The sequence below is a fragment of the Bubalus bubalis genome, chromosome 10, assembly GCF_019923935.1.
Source record: "Bubalus bubalis isolate 160015118507 breed Murrah chromosome 10, NDDB_SH_1, whole genome shotgun sequence".
Classification (NCBI taxonomy): domain Eukaryota; kingdom Metazoa; phylum Chordata; class Mammalia; order Artiodactyla; family Bovidae; genus Bubalus; species Bubalus bubalis.
The window spans coordinates 12,525,304-12,540,602 of record NC_059166.1 but is presented as its reverse complement, the minus strand read 5'-3'; the positions used below and the strand labels follow the sequence as shown (position 1 = coordinate 12,540,602).

Below are 15,299 nucleotides of genomic sequence, written 5' to 3'. Positions count from 1 at the left end.
ATATATGTTGAAAAATTCCCCAGTGGTTCATCGGGTTCTCATCACCAATCTAAACCAAGACGGTAGGCACCCCAGACATAGATATTTTGAAGCCTACCCATTGCCCACAGACTGAAATGGTTCTACCTGGGTCTGCTGTTTAAGGACCTGTGAGGGCAAGACCACATGGACCCACTAAAAGTTAGTTAGTGGCTTTCTTGTTAGACTTCATCCGTTGAAGTCCTCTTAGTCTACATGTGACGAAACTAAGGCCCAGCAAATTTAGGTGACCTTAGTTACTGGCAGAATCACGTCTGGAGCTTGGGCAAGCTGACCTCCGAGACAGGGTCTCTCCTAAACCATTCCCTCACGAGGAGAGAGCTGAACACCCTGGTTCTTCCTGCTCCACTGGAGAAAGACATGGCATTTTAGAGCACAGAAATTCATCAAACATTGAAACATGGTCTGTTTTATTCACTCCATCTCTTCTTTAGGAATTATCTTGGAAAAAAAAAATAGAAAAAGTTATTCCATTGACCAGTGATGACCAGTTATTGTTCCTTCTGTCAACAGGCAAGATGATGAATGAAGTTCTGGCAGCTTCCAGTGTCCCAGGCCTTGTAGACATAAGTGAGACGTGCTTCAAAGTTCCCATGTGCACCACATCGGATCTTGTTTAAGGAAGCGTTAAAAGGAACCCACCGTTACTATTGAAGGCTCTGTGCTCTCAGACATTGTTTCTGATTGAATCCAGAGGTTGCAAGCATGCCTCCCTGTATTACCTGTTGGAGCAGGTTTAATTTTATAAATTTTAAACACAAACTCTATGAGTTTCTAGTCCATAATTGTTCTTTTTGAGGATCCACTCAGATGAACAGTATTGCATCTGTAAGAGATATGCACTTCCACAGGACCAGAATTTTTTTTGGTTTTTTTTTTTTTTTTTTTGAATATAAATGGCAACAAACTCCAGCTGTAGCATCATCCTGTACCAGTGATGAGAAGGACAGATTGCAAGGAAACTGTTCAGGGAGAAAATGTCATGTTGTGTTGGAACTACAGATTACTGGAACCATAGCTGTAGTAAACTAAGGCTTTTTTGCTTAAACACAACGTGCAGAAACTGTGGTTCTTGACTGGTGGCTTTCATCCATCGTTATGAGTCATCTCCTTGGACATGCAAACGTTGAACTCTTCAGTTTTTATTAAAAAGGAAAAGAGATGCAGTTTGAGAAAATCCAGGTTCAATGTAGTCTTCCAGGTATCTCACCCCAGCTTTCGTGTCCTGATCTTATGAACAGCAGGTATCTGGTGGTAGGGGAGAAGCCTAGGGAGAGAGGAGGGAAGGGAGTCATCCCATTGTATCATAAACATACTTTATAAGTACGTTTTTTAATCACTTCTTATTCAGGCAGAGATTATAAAAGTTTGTTGCAAGTATTCAGACCAGGTTCTGGGTTTTGGAAATTATCAGTGTTCACAATACCTGCAAGGGGTGGGGGGTTGAAAAAAAAAACCCACAAACTCGAATATGAACACTCTTTACACTTAAAAGAATATTTTTATCATTCTTTTGTTTGTTTTGGCTCTGTCACAAATTAAAGTGCTTGGAATGCTGTATCTGTGGTCTCTTGACATTTAATCAATGAGAACCTAACACTTGCACAGTATGCTGTCACTTTGGACATTCATAATAAAAGTTGAAACGGATTTTGGTTGGTAGTCGTTTATTTTGCTTTGTAGCCTAGTGCATCTTTCGTGGTCCGTCTCTGCCTGTCATCCGAGCGCTTTGTGTGGCCGTATGCCTTGACATAGATACACATACGTAGTAAGGCCTTTCAGTCTTCATCAAATTACTGTTTTCTGTATTTTAACAATCACTCTCTCTTTGTTGAAAGGCTGGGATATTTTTGAATGCTAAGGGCTTTTAGATTATGCATTCTACAACACAGATTAAAGGTAATTCTTGAGGACTCTTAGCTTTCTGCAGTTTCTGATTATACCACATTTTCTATTAAATGCATTATAATATATTTTGATATTTTCTGTTAAATAAGTAGGTAATTGGAGAAGGCTGTAGGCAATCCAGCTATGGGCTTTTCAGTCACATCTTGTTGGTTTGGCTCTGCCCCATGTGTTGTGTGTTAGAGTATATTTTTATGTATTCCATAATATTATAGTAAATTAAGAAACTCCAGTGAAACCCAAACACGTGAGCCTGCGTAGAAGACTTAGACCTTGCTTGGCACTTTCACGGCATTTGATATGGAAATAAGAAGGAAAGGTCCCTTTCCTTTTTTTCTTTTGTAACTAAACCTGCAGTTGGCAGATATGCCATTCATCTGTCTCCCACCTACCATCATCCCCCCAAAAAGGAACAGCAAGGGTTGGGAGATAAACGTGGACGTTCTAGTGCATATTTGAGCGAATGACATTGGAACTCTTCAACTAGGGGAAGGGAAATCTAACAGGAGGTTCTGGGTTCTTTTCAGTGGGTGGGTGGCAGGAGAAAGAGTAGAATAGTGAACCAGCTTAAAAATAGGATCATTCCTTTAGACTGAGTTTTGTACAGTGTTCTCACTTAGCTGAAGGTGCATTTCTGCGATCAGGCATTCATCCAGGACCCAGGTGTTACAAGAGTCGTCTTTTCTAAAGTCCTAAGACACTATAATAAGGTCAGAGGTTGATGCTTTTGTTCCATGGATGAATTCCCTTTTCCGAAGCCTCTACTACCCTCTCTCTTCTGAGCATCTGGACCTGCATCTCTCTTTGTGAATCAGCGTGAATATTTACCAGTCCACACTGCATCTCTGCCTTCAGTCAGCAGCAAAGGGAAGCTTTCAAAAGTCACTATTCTCTAGGGACCTAAGACATTTTGAGCTGGTTTTAAAGACAGTATTAGGTGACTTTGACAAACCGAAGCCATTCTGCATTTACATGATTAGAAAGAATCCTTGATGTGGGTTGTTTAGTTCTATCAGTAGGTGCTGGATTCTCACGTGAATTCTAATACTGAGATCTCGTTCAGATGAGACGGGTGGTCTTAAGCAATGTCTTTGTGGTTAATAAATTCTTCAGAAAGAGGAAAAAAAAAAAAACCTAAACGTCTGTTTCAGAATGGTTCCCTGCATGGGAATTACACATAGATGATTACTTATTTTCAAAGCAATCTGTGTTTTAAATGATTGAAGAACACAAGTAGTTAAGAAAGCAGTTGAGTTTGATGCTTTAGAAGAAAGCCTCTTTCTGGTCATTTTTAGTGATTTTTCCTAAATCTGCTATTTCTGCATCCATTTGTTAAAATTGGGGAATATTCCACACTATTGTGGATGGCATCAAATCACATCATTTTTACAGCTGGAGTTTCCCTCAGGGGACTGCTTCACTATGACCAGGAAAGGAGCCTGGTGCAGTGTTTAGACTGGGCATATTTATTGTTGTATAGATTCTCACTGCACCTTCTAGTGTCTAGAAATGTTATGTTTACTTCTTTTATTTCTTCTGAGATATACATCTCTTTCAAACATTTTTAAAAATACCATAGCAAATGAGTCTACCTGTGGGCTATCAGGAAATAAAATGAGGGACTTCCCTAAAGGTCCAATGATTAGGACTCCGAGCTTTCACTTCAAGGGCACAGGTTCAATCCCTGGTTAGAGAACTAGACCCTCCAAACTGCACAGTGCAGTCAAAAAAAAAAAAAAAATGAAGCTTATTTTCACGTTTTGGTGTTACTGAAAAAATAAATTATATATTTTTTAATCCAAACATATACAAATCAAATATAAACAGTTTAGGAAAGAAAATTGTAAACTAGAAAATGTATATATATACACATTTAATTATCTAAACTGTTTATATACAGGCCCAAGTATAATAGTATATTTTCTAAAAAGATAATATGAATACAAATTTTTAAATCCACTGTACAATCTAGAAGTAAATGTGGCTGAGTCTAACAGCTTGTGTGGCTGGGAAAGAAATTGATACGCCTTTTAGAATTTTGCCTGGATAATCATGGGTGGGAAGATTATTACTGAGTAGAAGCAATTGCCATTCCAAAGATTTTTTTTAAAATTATATGAAGACTGAGCCAAATTCTTATTTTATATCATCTTAAAGGATCCTTCCTGAAGAGTTGCATTAATATTTAAAAGTCTCCCACAAAATATCAAGCAAATGAAAAGCCACAGCAAACAAGACAGTCAGTGGTGGGCACCTCCCTCCTTCCCACCACATCATTCCTGCCCTTCCATTACAGACAGGAAAAAGAAATAAGCTAAGAAGGAAGAGGAAGTCGTTTTCACCAGAAAAAATCCATGTTACCCAGAGTTTGGCTGTGCCTGTGTAGACGTAAGCATGAGTACACACTTCACGGGCCTGGAGGCCAGGGCAGAGAGAACTGGATTCATCTAGACCACAGAGAAGTTAAATTTGCCAAGAGGAGGCCTGGCCGGGCAAGTTCAGGAGGCCCTGGGCAAGGAGACAAGCTAGGGTCCTGCCATGAGAGCTGGTGGGGAGATGTCTCCCCGGAAAGTGACCAGCAGCTCCAGAGGTGGAGGCCCCCACTTGTGTGCTTCGGCCAAACTGCAGCTGAAGCCCTACCTCCTTCACACTGTCTGACTCCAACTAAGTTGGCTCTTTACATTCATACGTGTGTGCCTGCTTAGTTGCTCAGTCATGCCCAACTCTTTTGCAACCCCATGAACGGTAGCCCACCACGTTCCTCTGTCCATGGGATTTCCCAGGCAAGAATACTGGAGCAGGTTGCCATTTCCTTCTCCAGGGGATCTTCCTGACCCAGAGATCGAACCTTAAAAGAATATTTTTATTTGCCAACATCTCCTGCGTTGGCAGGCAGATTCTTTACCACTGAGCCACCTGGGAAGCCCAGAATGTTATACATTTGTCTCCAAATACGAATACTCCTTTGTGATCCAATGCGTATTTATTCAGTGCTCACAGAACTGATTAATGATCAGAGGTGAAGGGATGAATGAAAATGACGCTTCTGCCCATCACTCAGATCTGCCAGTTAGGAAGGCAGGCAGGTGTGCATTGTCTGTTAAACAGAAGCTGAATGAAAAAGAGGCCCACGTGGGTGGGTTTTGGCCAAGAGTTTCCCTAAAAATGACCACTTTTTTTGTTAGCTCAACTTTGCACTGAAGAAGAAAGAAAACAGTTCTTACAATTTATCTTTTGCTGTTTTCTAGCCAGTGATAAGCTTATTGTTTATTTTTGTTATTTTGAGAATCTTGGGTTTATATTTGCTTATAACAGTGAGCCATGCCTAGTCAGAAATATACTGTTTCTAAGGACTTACCTGATTTCTGTGGCCTGGCAGCAACGTTTGACGTTTTGGTTTGAGATTGAGATTTCACAAATAGGTTCTCCAGCTGGAGACTCCTCACAGCAGATCCTAAACACGATCATTCTTTTTTAAAATCCCTAAACTTTAGCAAAGAAAAGTGACACCATCCACGATGCAGTCATTAAATTTGACCCAAGAAGTGGCAGGTTTCAGCTGTCAGTAGACTACTCTCAGTGACTTTGGCTTTACAAAGCGACAGAACTGACTGTACAAAATGACCTTGAGAAAGTATACATAGAGCACGAGAAGCTGTTTCTGCATTCAAATTCGGAGTTTCTTGGGAGATCTGTCTTATTTCCAAAATATATGTATATTTAATGAAAGGAGGACAGACTATAATGAGAGGCTGGGTAGAATACGTGGATTCTTCGCCCACGTCTTCCCTGGAGGGGGTTTGATCGCCCTGGGCCATCTGAGCGGCACACAAACAACACGCCCGGCTTTCCCAGGTCCTTGTCACAGTCAACAGACACACGGAAGTAAGTTGACTCAGAGTTCTCAGTCCAGTGAGAGCATGCTTAAGAAGATGTTATTATTAAATACAAAAGAGGAAAACAAAACCAATAGCAAATCAGTGAATTGTGGATGCCATCCATCATTAGCTCACGTCTTTATCTGAGGCAGAAAAGTGAAAGTGTTAGTCACTCAGTCATCCCCGACTCTTTGCGACCCCAGGGACTGTAGCCCACCAGGCGCCGTCTGCCGCCCTCTTCTCTGTTTACAGTCCGACTAAAATTCTTCAGGATGCTTAACTGGGCCATCAAAATGTTCAAACTGAGGTTCTGCAAGATGGTATCACAATAAGCTCTCATTTCCTAGCATAGTAGGGTATTGAGGCTTTTCCAGTGAATCTCCTGTTTTTAAGGAATTTGAATGTATTTCTTAAATGTGCTGTGCTTAGTTGCTCAGTCATGCCCAACTCTTTGTGACCCCATACACTATAGCCTGCCAGGCTTCTCTGTCCTTGGGGATTCTCCATCCAAGAATACCGCAGTGGGTTGCCATGCCCTCCTCCAGGGGATCTTACTGACTCAGGGATGGAACTCAGGTCTCCTTCACACAAATGCCCTACTGGCTATAACCCTACTGTCTTTGCTGTTGCAAATGGCCAGCAGAGGGCTCACCTTACCAGTGATGCCAGCCACAGAGCCTGGTATACAGCTTCTAACATAAATAGAAAATAACAAAACAGTCACTCTCCTAAAAGCAAAAAGGAACCCCCCTTTAAAAGAAGAGTTTTACTTAGTGCATTTTTGTTCAGCCCTTACACATGGAGTCACTAAACACCAGCATCCCATTGGAGTTAGCTGTGCTTGCGTTAAGAAAGCTTCTCCTCTTAGCGAATCTCTTCCTTTGCCTGCAGAGAAGATTGTGTGTTTCCTTATTTTGTGTCTCCTCAGCTACCTTCAGTTCAGTCTTCCCTTTGCTCCATCTTAGTCGTTGCTTGATTTTCACGTAGCTTATTTGGCACCTGTATTGGCAGCTGAAGGTGCCCCCAGGTGCTAACACGGCAGTTCCCAAATGTGTCTGCACTTTACAGTCACCTGGGGGGGCCTAAAAAAAATTAGCTGAGGCCCGCAGCCATTCCTGAGATCTGATTTGTAGAGTGTGCCCTCGGCACTGGGAGTTTTAAAAAAGATCCCCAGGGGTTCCTACTGTGCAGACACGTTTGGGAACTGCTGGGCTACAGGGAAGGAAGGAAAGGATTGGAGAGCCGGAGCCTGAATCCGAGCCCTGACTCCTGTCTGTTGTGCGAGTTGGGGTAAGTTACCTAACCTCGCCCAGCCCTGACTTCCTCGTCTGCAGAGTGGAGATAATCATGCTGGTGATTTTCTCATCTGTGTAGTGAAAATATCATGTACGTTACACCATCAGTGACAACGCGCGTGATGTATTTGGCACAGGAAATAGTAGCTGGCGTCATCTCTCCCAAGGGTAAAATAACGTTTAGTCCACTTCAAAGACAGTGAAACGCCCTGTGGATGATTAAGTGAGGTTGGCTTAATGAAAGTGAGAATAGGTAGAGTGACAGGCTTGCTGCCCTCACGCTTGCCTTTTTTTTTTTTTTTTTTTAACCCCCCACCCCCAATTGAATTGTTCATCTGTTTCTAGCTTGTTGGAAAGAATGATACAACCTTATACTCAGAGATAAGGCCATTGTGTTCGTCTGTTTTCCCAGGATGGGGTGAGTCTCCCTAGAGTTTTGTGACTAGGATCTGCCCGGCAGATCAATCCGAGAAAAACTGGGAAGTGAATGTTTTTGGAAAGGCCAGCTGGACTCCCTGGGTTGGGTGGGCACATTCACTGATTAGAGCTGGCCCCGACGTGGTGGGAAGTAAGGGGGTGGGTCTGTCATTATGTCCCCACACCGTGCCTGTCAGCTCATCAGTCCTCAGCGAGTTAGATTCTAACCCCTGATGGTAATTTTTAATCTAAGAACTCTCTTCCACTCCTTCAGTCTTAATTCACTTCTTTTTTGTTTTGCCTTCATCTCAAGAAAACAAAAATTAAAAAATTCTCTTCACTGAGAAGAAAAGAACAATCATGTGAATGTATGGCAAAAACCACTACAATATTGTAAAGTAATTAGCCTCCAATTAAAATAAATTAATTCATTTACCAAAAAAAAAAAAAAGAACCACAAACACAATGCCTATTGAGATGAACGTGGTTCCTTGCACGCAGACCCCAGGGGCCGGGATGGGGGCAGGGAGACAAAGTCTGTCTTATTTTGCCATGTGGCCCTAGGGAGGTGGTCTTTGTGGAGGGAAGGGGAGGTGAGTGGTGTGCATTCCCCCGAGATAAAAATCAGAGGAAGATCGAATGTCAGAGCCCAAAGGAGCCTGAACAATCATCTGAACCCCAGGGGTCCCTAACTGGGAGCAGTCTGAAAGTATACCGGCATCATAGGCAGATGGAAATGTGTCTTTGATGGGGGCCATGGCTTTTCAGCAGATTTGCAAAGAGCTTGGTAACCCTCCAGTGTGAACCAATTTTACTAATAGGGGGAATAGAAACAAAGAAAGCTGTTCAAAGCTCCCAGACCATCACAGTGGGCACAGAACGCAGGTGGCCACGCTTCCTTCTCCCTCAGCTCCGCTCCCAGGTTTCACAGCAGGTTTTAAGCATCATCAGTGGGGGCGCGGGGGGTTGTGCATGTGGCGGGGAGCGGGGGGTGTTTTAGCCACAGGTTCTGCTTGTTCCCCATTTAGTACAGCCCCAGCCAGCGCCAATGTGATACACAATGAGGTTCCCACTTTCCTGTAACCAGGGACATTGTGTCCCAAAGGCACTTAAGGAAGAAGTCAGGGCTGCTGGAGCTGCTGAAAACCCCTATCGTTTTTAACCTGCAGGAAAGATTCGGTCTGGCTCAGAGTTTTAGCAGGAATCAGGCCTAAAGGAATTGTCTTAGTCTGTCCGGCTCCTATGGATAAAATAATACCATCAACTAGGGGATTCTAAACAACAGAAATGTATTTCTAACCGTTCAGGAGGCTGGGGAGTCCAAGATCAAGGTGGTGGCAGGTCTGGTGTCTGATCAGGGTCATCTTCTCGCTTAGCCCTCGTGTGGGAAAAGGGAGAAGGCAGCTTTCTGGGGTTTCTTGTTCATTTTTAAGGGCTCCACACTCACAACCTCATCACCTCCCAAAGGGCCTCCATCACAATGCGGATTAGGTTTGTTTGTTTTTTAAAATGCCAATATCATTTTAATAGACATAAAGGTGAATTTATTTTTTTAATTATTTTTAATTGGAAGATGTGTGTTAGTCACTCAGTCATGTCCAACTCTTTGCAACCCCATGAACTGTAGTCCGTCTGGCTCTCCTGTCCATGGAAATTCCCAGGCAAGAATACTGGAGGAGGTTGCCATTCCCTTCTCCAGGGGATCTTTCTGACCCAGGGATCAAACCTGTGTCTTCTGCATTGCAGGCAGATTCTTTACTGCCTGAGCTACCAGGGAAGCCCCAGTTGGAAGATCATTGCTTTATAGTATTATGTTGGTTTCTGCCGTACATCACTGTGGCACAACCATAGGTATACATATGTCTCCTCCCTCTTAAACCTCCGTCCTGCCTCCCACCCCTCCAGGTTGTCACAGAGCACCGGGTTTAACTCCCTGTGTCATACAGCAAATTCCCATCAGCTATTAATATATTAACATATAATTGATGTAATATAAAAATATATATAATATCGATTTTACATATGGCAATGTGTATGTTTCAATGCTACTCTCAATTCGTCCCACCCTCTCCTTCCCCCACTCATATATTAATGCATTTATATGATATCTAGAAAGATGACACTGATGAACCTATCTGCAGGGGGTTAGGTCTTTATGAATTTAGGGGGGGATCCAAACATGTGGTCAATCACAGTAGGCAAAGGCCTACAAGAAAAGGGTGTTTTGTGTTTCCTTTTTCTTTCTTTCGTGTAGTTTCACTTTCACGAGGGCTCCTTAGTCCCACAGGTTTGGCAGGATGGAGCCGTCTGACACCTCTCTGTGGGGTTCTGTTAGACCGGATACCAGCAGGACTACCCGGTTATAGTAAGACTGTGGTTAGAGAGAAAATGTGAGCACACAGTCAGTACTCCCTTCTTGTGGTCGGAGCTGCAGGTGGGAGGATTTCATGGGATCCAGAGAGTGCCTTGTGGGAAAGGCTTTGAGGGGACCCTGTGCCCTCCCAGGAGAGAGTACAGCCTAGTGGTCAGCAATGCAGTCTCCGAAGTCGATTTTGCGGAGGTTGTAAATCCCAGCTCCAACATGCACTCGTGTTTAACTTCATCTTCCTGTGGGCCTTCGCCTGTCTGTCAAACAGGGACAACTGTGCCTAACTTAACAGGACTATTTTGAGGACGAAATGGGAAAATGATTGAAAGTGGATTCTGGGTCTGACAGATCCCATCTGTTTATTCTGTTGAATGTATTCTGCATTGTAAGATTATATTGTCACTTTCAAATTATCTTGAAAACGAATACTTCTAACTACACGAGGAAGGAATCAGGTCTGATCATTCAAGTTCCAAGTTGATGATGAAAATAGGAGACTCTTGAATGACTGCCTCCTATTTTACCTCTTATATCAGCTGCTGTGTCATATGATTGACCTCAAACTTCTTTTTCTTTCTTTTTAATATATTTATTTATTTGGCTACACTGGTTCTTAGATGCAGCATGTGGGATCTAGTTCCCCAATCAGGGATCAAACGCAAGGCCCCTGCATTGGGAGCATGGAGTCTTAGCCGCTGGACCACCAGGGAAGTCCCTCAAACTTTTCCTGATTTGTTTTGTATTTTCTCAAGTCAGGAAAGAATATATGCTTGTTATAAATGATTCTAACCAGTGCAGGAGCTTATAGACTAGTCCATATTTTTCTAAAACAGCTACTCATACACTTTCTAGGTAGACTGGTCTGGCCCAGCCTTCCGTGTGGAAAAGCCTAGAATATATCCTTGATGTGCATCGTTTTTACACGTGCCTCCTGACCTAGCCGCATATCATGGTTTCCTTGTGACACATGTTTGAGGAGTTTTGCGCTCCAGGAAATAGTATATCCACAGGATTACTTCCTGCTTTAGAACGTGTCATAGCCGCTCCATCTGTGTTGAGCACAGGAAGCGGACTTTGACGGGAAAGGAAGACCCGTGCCCCAGTCGGGACGTGGAAGGAAGGAGCGGGGAGATGCAGAAAGCTCTGGGGCGTGGAGAGTTCTCATGGAGGCAGAGAATTTTGTGTTAGGTCGCTGGAGACAGTAGGAGCTGACTGGGAATGTGGTGGTGGGGACCAAGGCCAGGCTGTCCCCAGAGAGGGCTGGGCTGCTCCTAGCACGACCTGAGCCTTGTGCAGATACAGAGGGAGCCCCATTGCCTTGAGGATACACAGCACAGTGAGAGGAACCAGAGCTGGATTTCAGTCCTTGCTCACCCTGGCACAGGTGCTCTTGTGCAGTGTGCAACGTGAGCAACTGTGCTCAGCAGCCCCAGGAGAGATGCGAGAGTTCAGTCATTTCCACCCCCGACCCCCCTAGTCAGGGAGAACAAGGGTAACCCTGAGGATCAGGATCCTGTTTGCTTAGGCCCAGGTTGTGGAAAGGATGTGGGAGGGTGGAGAAGGTGCTGGAAAGATGGAGAGGTTGTGGATCTTCCTGTCCAGAATCTGGAGAGCCTCCCCTTCAAGCTTCTCCAGGGCTCTATGGACATTCACAGCCTCTGTCCCCACCTTCCCAGCTGCCCTCGCACATTCTTTGTACGTCCAGGCCCTCCTCCCCTCCTTATTCGAAGTCCCCTCATTCCCTGAGCCCTGGGATCTTGATCTTGGCTGTGAACAGCCACAGAATGACCTTCCACAGGTAGGGGCGGGAGAGGCTTGTCTGGAGCCCAGCAGAGGGAACACCGGTCTCAGCTTCCTGATGCCCAGCCTTGTGTTGGGGGCCCTTTGGGATGTGACGAGTAAATGAAGACAATGAGCAGAGTTTGGGTCCCCGCCCCGCCCAGAGCAACATTCTCAGCCTCTGGTTCGGGGTACACCAGCTGACAGTTTCCCAGGCTGCCTCTGTCTTTGATGCCTGCCTCCTCTTCTGTGTCGTCTCCCCTCTGTCTCTTATGAGGACTCTCGTCTTTAGATTTAAAGTCCACCCAGATAATCCAGGATGATCCTATCTAGAAACCCTTAGCTTCCCTACAGCTGCAAAAACCCTTTTTGAAAATATGATCCCATTCAAGGGTTTCAGAGGTTAGGACGTGGATGTATCTTTTGGGAGTTACCATTCAACCCACAGCAACCATGATCCCAAGCCTGCCTTTGGTCCTGATGTATTTCTTGTATTTTCCTTAGGTCGGTCACTGCCTTGACCCCTGCACTAGGTAGAATATGAAGTATTCTAGAATATCGCTTGAACGGTGCTAGGACACATTGACTGTGGAATAGAATTCCGTAGAAGGGGAGGGTCTAAGCTCAGGCCCAAGAAGTTGGTTTAAGGAAAACCTTAAATTTCTTGTTTTCCATCCTGGTTCCTAATCCAGATGACCTCCGTCTCTTACCTGAGTTACTACAGTACCTTCCTAACAGGCTTCCTGCCTCCAGCTTTGCCTCCTTCAATTTCCCTCACTACCACCGTCAAAGTAGTGATCCTTCCAAAATGTAAGCCTGACTGTGCAAACACACACACATCACACACAGAGACAACCCGCATGCCCGTTCCCATTGCTCTTAAGAATAAAGCCCAGATCCCTGACCTGCCCTGCACTGGCCTCCTTCCATCCCCCGACCCCAACCCCGAGCTTAAGCTGCACTGATGTTCCCCAGCCTGCGAAGATGCTGTACCCCAGGTGCCACGTTGAGGCTTGGAGGCTCATATTTTTATTTTGAAGGCTCCCAGCTTGTATCCTATCAAACATTAAAATGCACCCACGTGCCACATTGAATATTTTGGGGTGCAAAAAATATTTTAAAGGTTTTCATATTTCAAGTAATTTTGGAAAGATTGGATTCTGAGTGACTCCTTTGAGTGCATCAAATTTCTCAGTCGTCTTCCTTGGGGAGTCTGATCAAGCGAGAGCATCTAAACCTGCACATTGTTTTCCAGATACAGTTGAAGATTTATGACTGCTAGGCCCTAAGGCAGTTGACAGAGTGCTTTGTTTCATTTGCATTTTATTAAACAGAAAAGTCAACTTTGCAGTTTTCCTCGCATATTTGGGGGGACAGTATATTTTTTCAGGCCTCACCCCTTTCTCTAACCCTGGCCTGGCCACCTTCTGCTCCATCTTCAGATCTCGCCTTAAATGTTAGTGCCCTGCAGGGAGCCTTCCTGACCCTCCTTCTGGGTCAGTTCCCCCGTCACATCGTCTCATAGCATGGAGTCACTTTCCTGCAGAGCACACCTCAGACTTTAATATCAGGACTATCTGTGTGACCTGCTCTTCAGAGTGTCTTTCTAGCGCCAGACAGACGGTGAGTGCCACAGGTCAAAGGTCATGGCTGGCCTGTCCCCATCCCACCCGCACCTACCTCAAATGGTGGTGACTCAAAAAAATTGTTAGCGTTCTTTTCCTTACGTGCCCAAACTGACTACACTCTGAGCATCCCTCTTGCCCTTTTGTTACATTAGAAGAGACTCTGACACTATTCATGACCCTCTGGAGCAACTTAAAATGATCCTGTGTGTGTGTGCTCAGTCGACTCTGTGACCCCATGGACTGTAGCCTGCCAGGGTCCTCTGTCCATGGGATTCTCCAGGCAAGAATACTGGAGTGGGTTGCCATGCCCTCCTCCAGGAGATCTTCCTGCATCTCTTAATGAGGGATCAAATCCACACTGGCAAGCAGGTTCTTCACCCCTAGTGCCACCTGGGAAGCCCCTAAGGGCACACAGCTTGAAAGTTCAAACCGGGGAGATGTGTGATCTAGAGATTTATTCAGTCTCAACTGTCTGAACATGGACACTTTCGCAGAGATAGTACATGTCCCTGGTCGTGGCAGATTCGTCACTGTCAGCCTGAACCCCAAGCTCGGGGCTGACTATCTTACAGAATTCTCGTTCATCCCCATCAGTCATCTCCTGTGAGCAATCCTGAGAGGCAGGGCGTGGAAGGGACGTGCCCTCTACATAGTGACTTGTGAGGCACGAGCTGTGTGCTGTCTGGGGAGGACTTAGCTCTGGACCTGGAGCACGGCGAGCCTGTAGACCTTTGCGGCTGTGGTGCCCTTGGGCAGTTTATACGGAGAGCGCGTGCATGTCGGTTTAGTCAGGGAGTGCCTGATACTCAGTCCCAAATGCACTGACATCACTTGGTACCTTGGCCTCTGTGTGGCCCAAATACATGCCAAGAGCCTTGGAAAGCCAGTAGAACTTCCCATTTGTAATCTGGAATCTAACCCTGTAAAACATGGTTCAATCATCAGCCAAACTGCTTATTTTAACTGTTTCTAGAGAAAAAGCCAGGCTCTGTAAGTGATGTTACGTAACCATGTCATCTCATTGAACGTTGAGAGTTTCACTGAGAGCATCTTCGTGGGGTCCTTCTGGGCCCAGCACGCTGGTCCTCCCCTTATAGAAACTGCTTCCACGTGTTCTCTGCTTCTCACTGGTCAAGTTCCTACGAAGAGCTCCACTTGCCGTGTAAGAGAATAAAATGCTGAAATAAGCAAATGATTGCTTGTATTTTAGTCAGGGTTTGTAAGTTTAGATGGTCAAATTTATATAGCCTAGTGATGGAAAGTTCTTTTTTATTTTTCAGTATTAAAAAGGCTCTGTATTATGGTGGGGTTATGTAAATAGTCTTTAAAACTATGGCCCTATTAATCTTACAAGTGTTAGTTACAGGTCAAGCAGTGGAAACTGTATAAATGTAAAAACAAACAAACAAAAATCTCCCCACATGTTCCCCTGGAGAGAGTGGTCTTGTTCTGGAGATGCTGGGAAGAGCAGCAGAGAGCTTCTGAAGGCAGGATGAGGTCAGTGATTGAATGTTGCTGTGCAGTCGCTCAGTTGCGTCCAACTCTTTGTGACCCCATGGACTGCAGCACGCCAGGCCTCCCTGTCCATCACCAACTCCCGGAGTTTACTCAAACTCATGTTCATTGAGTCGGTGATGCCATCCAACTATCTCATCCTCTGTGGTCCCCTTCTCCTCCCGCCTTCAATCTTTCTCAGCATCAGAGTCTTTTCCAATGAGTCAGTTCTTCCCATCAGATGGCCAAAGTATATGAGTTTCAGCACCAGTCCTTCCAGTGAATATTCAGTAATTGGACAGAGGAACAAGAAGCATTGTGCTACAGAGGAGAGTGATTATCCTGAAGGCAGAGGACAGGGTGGAGGGGAGTTAGGGACGAGCTGGGCTCTAAGCTGAGCTCTGGCTTGCAGGTAGGGGTGGAATGGGATTCTGAGGTAAGGAAACCCAACAGTAAAGGCAGTGAGTAGCTCTCGGGTGGAGGATGGAGTCTGTGC

At 44.8% G+C, this 15,299-nt stretch overlaps 1 protein-coding gene across 6 annotated transcripts in view; it reads left to right on the top strand.

Annotated features, from left to right (window-relative positions):
- SCAF8 (SR-related CTD associated factor 8) overlaps positions 1-15,299 on the top strand; it is a 312,229-nt gene that overhangs the window by 148,797 nt on the left and 148,133 nt on the right. Inside the window, exon 19 of one of the 6 annotated variants that reach the window (XM_044924059.2) lies at positions 553-1,689. The exons of 4 other annotated variants lie outside the window; for them this stretch is intronic. In XM_044924059.2, coding sequence (XP_044779994.1) covers positions 553-659 — 107 coding nt within the window. In that variant the 3' untranslated portion in view covers positions 660-1,689. Of the gene's footprint in view, positions 1-552; positions 1,690-15,299 lie in introns of those variants that run through there. One more of the 6 variants, XM_025294995.3, reaches the window with a different exon arrangement.